Raw genomic sequence first — 7,816 nt, forward strand, 5'->3', positions numbered from 1 at the left:
GTGCTCTCCTCCTGCTCTGTGCCCAGGTTCTGCTCCTGCGTGCTCTCCTCCTGCTCTGTGCCCAGGTTCTGCTCCTAGTACATTTCCTCTTACCCTAAACCAGTCAGATCTTCACCCCTGCTGTGTGCTAGCTCCTCCTCATCCCCCAGGGTCCTGTGGGGCCTCTGAATACCTTCTGTATCCTCAGGGCTGACCCCTGATCTTCTGGGCTCGCCTAAGCTCCATCTGCAACCAGAAGTGACAGTTCTCAGGACTGATGACTGCTGTTCTTGCATGATCAGGATGATGGCTAGAATGAGCATATTCTCAGACCCAGAAAGGCCCTGGGAGTGGTGTCCTATTCCTTCACACAAGGGTGAGGCCCTTTCCCCACCAGCTACATAAAACATGGATGAAATGGAGGTCTCCTTTTAAAACTCGCTCTGTCTACAAATTTCTAAGCACTGTTCATGGTACTTCACCAAGTATATTAACCTGCCCAGGTTCAAATCCCACCATTCCCACTGACCGCCAAGCTCAATAGACCACTCTACCTTCCATGCTCAGTCTCTTTATCCGAATAACGGAGATAATGGTGGTGTTTACTTCACAGGACGGCAGAGATGGTTAATTTTGACAACTTGACAGGACCTAGAATCATCCAGGAAACGAACATCTGTCGGTGTCGATGAAGGTGTCTCCAGAGAGGTTTAACTGAGGTGAGAAGAGCCACCCCGAATGTGGGTGGCGCCATCCCCGGGCCTGGAATCCTGGATGGACTATAAAGAGAAGCAAGTCAGACAATGGTGGTGCACACCTTTAACCCCAGCATTCAGGAAGCAGAGGCAGGAGAATCTCTGAGTTTGAGGCCAGCCTGGTCTATAGAGCAAGTTTCAGAACAGCCAGGGCTACACAGAGAAAGCCTGTCTGGGGGAATAAAAACTGAATAAAAAGGGAAGAAAAGAGATAGAAAGTGAACTAAACACAGTGCCCCGCTCTCCCCGGCTTCTTGATTGTGGACACAATGTGATCAGCCGCCTTACTTTCCTGTGACCACATCTGGGGAAGCCATCAACTTTCCCTTCTGGGCTAGACCGCATGCTCAACCCAGGAGCCCAAATAAACTCTTTATTTCCTTCGTCCATTTTGTCACGATTTCATCACAGCCACAAGGACAGCAAATAATACAGAGGGTCAAACAAGTTCACGAACAGGCCACCCCTGAGATGAAGTTTCTTTTGATGGAGATGACTGTCTACTTGGCCTTTCCGAAGAAGTCTCCTGATGTAGTGATTCTCAGAAACCCAGACTGGCGTGGCAGACTTAGTGTCCTGGCCTCCACGCTTCAGGTAGCCTGAGTTTCTGCTGGTATAGTCAGAGGACACCCTTAGCAAACTGTCGACTTCCCAGGGCAAGGCCAAGCCAAGCAGAGTGCAGGTGACTGATCTGTGCCCCTCTCTAGCATGTTGGGTCAACAGCAGTGTCTCTCTCTACCTCTGGCCCTCGCTGCTTTCCTCCAGCCTTGAATGAGGAAGATGTGTAGGGGCTGGAGTGGACATCAGAGCTACAGCTCTCAGAAGGTTGCAGGGGTGGGTGTGAGTCTCAGGGCAGTAAAGAACTGGACCAGGATACATGTTAGAAATAGAAACAGAGCTTTAAAAAGGGGAGGGAGAGACAGAGAGAGAGAGAGAGAGAGAGAGAGAGAGAGAGAGAGAGAGAGAGAGAGAGAGAGAGAGAGAGAGACTGGGCCAGGAGGTCATTTACATAACACCAGTTCTCTGAAGTCTGTGTCAGAGAGGCCTGGAGGGGTGGGGGTGGGGACAGAGTGAAGGGCTCTCACCAGTTGGCTTTCTTTATATGTTAATCTCGATGTTACCTTCTCTAGTCTCCCTTCTTCAGGCATGAGAAGAGCTCAGGTCAGGTCGTCCTCACGCTGGAGCCCCTGCTCTTTCTGTCCTATCCACCACATCTCTGCGCTGTTGTTGAATTGCTGGCTCTCCATACCTTACTGAGAGGCGATGTGTTCCCCACCTTTTCCTAGAACTTAGAACAAAGTCTGGAAGTTGGTAGGTGACTGGTAAATGTGTGGTTAACATATGCTCAGTTAATGCAAAATGACACACTCAGGGGGCTTTATGACAGGAGTCCCTCGGTGTCTGAAATAGCTTTTCCTCTCTAGTATCCTTTATGTCAGTGGCCCCTGCCACATGTAGCCGGATTTGGGAGTGCTCAGGGCCATGAAGAGTTCAACATTACTGAGCTTGACAGTAGCAGAGAGCCATGGCAACCAAGAGATGTCAACTGTAGTTGATCAGGACTGAGAGGCTACCTGGAAGCAGAGGCTTGAAGCAAGGAGTGTACAGACCGGTGCAAAATCAACAGTTGGCAGAGGGCTGGTCCCCAAGAATTCTTGCTCCTCCAGGTCCCTCTTCTTTACAGATGGGTAAGGGAGCTCTGCAAGGCTGAAATCCAGGGTCCCGGGCCCCGCCCACTACAATGGTAACCGTACTATGCCCCGGGTTGGCAAACCCTCCTTCGCGCCCGTCGCAGCGTACCAGGGGCACAAAGGGACCCGGCCGCGGCAGTTTTGAAAATATCAAGGAAGTTGATCTGGGCTGGGGCCCAAGCTGTGACGACGAGGGAGGGCGGGAGGAGGAGGGAGGGATGCGCGCGAGGCCAAGACGGCGGGCGCGGGGCGGCACAGCTCGCCGGCTCCGGCGGGCAGCACGGCGGCCCTAGCCTGCGACTCCGGGGATTCTCTTCCGGCCACACCGCCTGTGAAGCTACACAGCGCCGCATGTGTCCCCACGCGAGTCCCAGTCCCGCTGGCCGCGCCTAGGGGCAGCGGTCGTTGCCTGGGGAAGACCCCGGCTTCCCGCTCCATCCAAGGCGACTCCAGCACCACCGGGCCCTGCAGAGGCCCGTGCAGAAGGGACCATGAAAGGTAAGCTGACTCTCTGGATCAACCATCCTTCTCCCCAGCCTCGGGCATGGGGCACCCTGACGCCTGGGCTGCAGGAGGGCTGAGAGTCCCCAGAGCTGGGGAAAATATTCAGATGCGGTGGGGGGGGGGCTGCTTTTTTGGGAGGAGGCAGGACAGGACAGGACGGGACAAGACAGGAAGAGTCAGTCCTAAGTCCAGGGGAAGAGAAGAGGGAAGGAATGAACACACATGGCACTTGCATTGCGGGCCTCACCGCCATTGCCTCGAAACAAATTTAAAGTACAGAGAAGATTCTGATCTGGTTCCCAGGGAGCACAAAAAGATGCTCGGTGTACACCACAGCTGAGGTCCCATCCCAGGGGCTCCTGCAGGCCCCACCAAGGCTTAAGCTGCACTCTTCCACTAACGTTGGCCCCTTCCTCTCAAGACAATCATGCCAGTTAGAGTCCCAACTGAGTCCTGCCCTGACATCTGAACCCTGTCTGACCCTCCATGACCTCTGACCTGGGGACCATGAGCAAGCCCTGAGGGCCATACAGAGTTGGAATGGAAGAAGGAGCCCTTCTTGACTCCAAGCTGCTGCTTGTGGGTCCTGGAGAGCTCCCTTCCTGGCCATGGTGGGGGGGGGGGTGGAGGGGAGAAAGCTTTGGAGGAGTCCTGAGGTTTGGGGTGCTCTTTCCTGCACCTGCTGGTAACCTTCCTCTAGCAGCCCAGGGGATGCTTATGTTCCGACAGTGGGAACTTAACCATTTTTCCTTTCCTGAGAGGATGGTGTTCAGGGCTCTAGAACTACACTCTCAGGTGAGGCTGAAAAGGCCCGGTGGTACCAGGAGGTCAGCCCCCATCTGCCAAGCCTGCTTCAACTGGAGCCGCTGTGGTTGGTTCCTTTGGTGTTCAAGGGTTGGGTCTTCAAGCGAAGACAGTTCTATGACCTCTGCATTGTAGAGCAGAGGAAACGAGGCTCAGAGAGTAGGGTTGGGTCTGGATGTGTGGCATGTTCAGCACCCCCATGACGCCCGCACTTTGTTTAAGTTGCCACTGATGGTATCTGGAAACTCATAATGTTTTTAAGCGGGCTTCTCCTCCCTCCCCACTTACATTTTGTGCTGCGCCCCAGGAATTTCATAGCTAGTATGGAAGAGCAGCGAACAACTCATTGCTAGCCAAAGGGTCACACAGAGCCCAGGACTCTGACCTCCAGCCCAGAGGTCAGTCCTTTCTGCTTCCATAATCCCACCCCCACCGTGGCACCTTCTGCCAATGCTCTCTGATGGCCTCATGGAGTCTTAGACTGACCTGGGTAAACCAAGCCCTGAGGAGTCCCCTTGGCAGACCAAGAAGAGCCTTGCCGTGGGTTCCTGTTTCTAGCTGCTGCCTCCTTGGCGCTCTTACCTCCCCATCCTTTTCTGAAAGTTCTGAGAATACATCTCGCTATAGACTACAGGCCACAGCTGCCCTGGACCTTGCCGGTGGTGTTAGGATGCTGTACTTCTCAGAGTGCTTTTGACATGCCTCCCCGCCACCCCCCCCCCACATAACTGCAGACAAAATATAAAAAGGCAACAATAGGGTCATAACCTGTGCTGGAAACAAAAGAGCGAGCGTGAATGAATATTTCTTAGGAAGTCCCTAGGAACGACCAGAGATGATTGCTCACTCCTGCTCCAGCTCCGGTGTCTCCCCAGATTCCAAGATACTCCCCTCCACAAGTTTCAGGGTAGCTCTTTAAAAACCTCCGGCGATTTCCTGTGATACCCCAGAGTCTCAACTGTCAGGGGAGGAAATGACTGACTCCCAGCATGCCTCTCACCCAGCAGTCTACCTATGATGGAACGGACAGGGTTGATGGAAACAGCAAATGTTTGGCCTTTTCCACTGCAGTGGAAGCTTGGTGCCCTTCGGAGGGGGCGAGGGGGACTTTGCAAAGAGGCCCTTCCCCAAGGGAGGCTGACTTTTCTGGCTCTTCCAAGGCCCCACCAATCTTCCAATTACATCGGCTGGCAAAGGACCATAATGTCCTCTGCTCAAAGCAAACACAGTGATGTGATGTTTTGTGGAAGGAGGGAGGGAGCATTGGTAGGGATAGTATTTAAACCAGAAAACAGACCCATTGAGCACCCCAGTGTCAGGGCCCTGCTCTGGCAGCCAAGATGTTTCTGCTGACGGTGGGGGGGGGAGGGGAGGAAGTTCCTGCCTGATGGTGGCTGGCCAGGCCTCCCAGGTAGCCATGTCTTTTTATGAAAGCTGGCACCTGGCCTCTCTCACACATAAGCCTAGGAGCAAGCAGCTGCCACAGCCTCTTGGTGACAAGCCCACCTCAGAGCTTCCCACAACCACCTGTGACAGCGGCTTGACAAAAAGCCCTCCCAGAGCCTCCCAGAAGCAGCCGGGTTGGCTGTAAAGGCAGAAGCTCAAGCATCAAAGATGCTCAGTTTGCAGCTCAGATGTGTTCCTCCAGTCCTGGTTCTGCCATTGCCGTCTCTGGGCCCCTTTCTCCTCCCGAGTGTTCTTGAGGCCTGGGAAACTCTGGGTCCCAGGACCTCTTGATGAACAGAAGTGAAGTGGTGGAGGGTGGTGGAAAACATGTTTGCTGTGTGTCTCTGTCCCTGAGTGATATGTGGCTCAGCTGCCTGCCTGCGTGGGAAGCGCGGAGCCGGGCTCCACCACTCCCCAACACTAGAGGAGCAAGCCATTCCCCAAAACTTAGAGAGGACCCTGAAACACAGAGTAAAGGCAGGGAGGGAGGAAAGAAGGCGGTAAAAACACAGCCCCGTGGGGCTAGAGAGAAGATTTAGCAGTTAAGAATGCCAGCTGCTCTTCCGGAATACCCGGGTCTGGTTCCCAGCACCCACTTGGTGGCTCACAGCTGCCTGTCACTGCTGGTGGAGGGGATTCAATGCTCTCTCTGGCCTCTGCATGCGCCATGTACACACACAGTTCACAGAGCTCCCTGTGGGCTACTTTGCCTACATGTATAAAATAAAAATAAACTAGTAAGACAAAAAGAAAGCTCCGTGACTAACATTTGACTTTGGCCAAAAAGCTAAGAAATTATCCACACTGTGGACAAGGCCACCCCTCGGCTTACTCAGGAGGCAGCAGGCCATAGCCTCCATCCTCAAAAAGGAGACTAGCATCTAAACCAAGGAGCTAATGGCACTAAGGTGAAAAGAGCCGCCAACTGGTCCAGGAGCCATATAGGTTACAGGGATTTGGATGACAGAGGTCAGTTCCAAAACATCAGAAGTTCTCATGAGAAAGCTGTTGCCCTGCTATCCATCTGGTGTAACTTTAAAACCAAAAGACTCATATCTCAGAGCGAATTTGTGAGAGAGGGAAAAGCATGCTGCTTTGTGACAGGCGCTGGTGGACAGCTTGGCAGTTTCCATGGATACACAGCTGGTCTGGGTGTTAGATTTGGCATCTGGGGTGGTATGATGGGCACTGAACTCTTGCATACACTCCACCTGCATTCAATTATGCTATGCTTCTCTCTCTCTCTCTCTCTCTCTCTCTCTCTCTCTCTCTCTCTGTGTGTGTGTGTGTGTGTGTGTTGTATGTTGAGGTCAGCCCAGTCTTTCACAGACCAGCTTTATCACAGCACACGCTAGGCCCAGTCCCCTCACCAAGGGTGGATGATGCCACAGAGAGGTATCAGAATATGAGGACTCACAAGCAGTCTGTCTGCCCATTCTCTGGCACTCAAGAGAGCTCACAATACCTCTTTGTTTTATAATGTGTTAACCCTACACACACACACACCAGGCTGAGCTCTTTTAAATCAAGAATCACACCATGCTCTTCTCAGAACTGAGCCCAGGTGATAAAAATGCATGCTTCTATTTAGTAAATATGTATTAACCAGATGTTAGACGCCAGGATCCGTTTAGTCTTGAGACTAGAGTCCAAGAAAGCTACAAGGAAGGGCTTAGGTACCACCCCTTCTCTCAAGGAGTTTTCCCTTTGCAGGACACAAGGTTTGTACCCTGTAATTGTGAAAGAGGCTGAAAGTGGCCATTGTTACAAAAGAGGTGTCAAGGAGAGAGTGTGTACGTTTCTGGCTTCTAGTCTTCTTTTTGGATGTTTCATAGCCTTGGATATGAACTCCTGGGGTCTCACTGGGCATTTTCCCAATTGGACATAGAATGACATAGTTCCCGAAGGTCCTGGCCTGTGTTTCCAGGGATGTCAACATCTTTATTAGAGGCCACACACCTTTCTCCAGAGTTCACTCCCATCTGAACCCATGTGGGACAGCTGCTCTTATTCTGGGGTGTCACAGTACCCCTTCCAGACAGCGAATGTATAGGGGAGACCTGCATCAGGGGGAGGAGGCACGGAAGCTGAAAGGGAAGCACCTTGGCTAACTGTGCGGCAGACACGAGGACGTACATCAGAGGGCAGCCCTGGATGCTCAGGACAAGCGGTGCTGAAGAACAACGGGGTAGCATGGGCAGCGGACTCCACAGGAGTCCCAAGGGCACGTGAATAAATGTTCAGAAAGGGCTTCAGTTAGGAGTCAAGGGTGGAGCAACTTTGAGAGGCTAGAAGTGGTGCCAGTGTGTGTTGAGTCTTGGGTACTTCAGGAAGCACGCTGGCGGGTAGACAGATTTGCCTAGGGTTGAGGGCTTGCTAAGAGAAGCTGAAGGCTGTGGGTCAGGGCAGCCTTCTGCCCTGGTGTCGCCTGTTGTGCTTGGAGAACCCGAAGGGCTTGTCAGAAAAAGGCGCATTTGACACCTAAACTAGGCTCACTGACAACTTTATTCTGTGCTGGGAAACCTCTACTTTTAGAGGAACAAGAGGAAGGTAGCAAGCTCTTCATGGAGCCCAGAGGTTTCAGACACAGGTGAAGAACGAGGCATGGAAAGTGGGAGGGAGGGAGGGAGGGAGGGA

At 52.8% G+C, this 7,816-nt stretch overlaps 1 protein-coding gene across 2 annotated transcripts in view; it reads left to right on the forward strand.

Annotated features, from left to right (window-relative positions):
• The first annotated feature begins 2,639 nt into the window (after positions 1–2,639).
• Positions 2,640–7,816, forward strand: part of Scara3 (scavenger receptor class A member 3) — a 32,964-nt gene continuing 27,787 nt past the window's right edge. The window contains exon 1 of one of the 2 annotated variants that reach the window (XM_026783265.1): positions 2,640–2,923. In XM_026783265.1, the coding sequence (XP_026639066.1) occupies positions 2,917–2,923 (7 nt within the window). In that variant the 5' untranslated portion in view covers positions 2,640–2,916. The remainder of the gene's footprint in view (positions 2,924–7,816) is intronic. The other variant, XM_005355501.2, reaches the window with a different exon arrangement.

Source organism: Microtus ochrogaster, chromosome 17 (genome assembly GCF_000317375.1).
Source record: "Microtus ochrogaster isolate Prairie Vole_2 chromosome 17, MicOch1.0, whole genome shotgun sequence".
NCBI classification, from domain to species: domain Eukaryota; kingdom Metazoa; phylum Chordata; class Mammalia; order Rodentia; family Cricetidae; genus Microtus; species Microtus ochrogaster.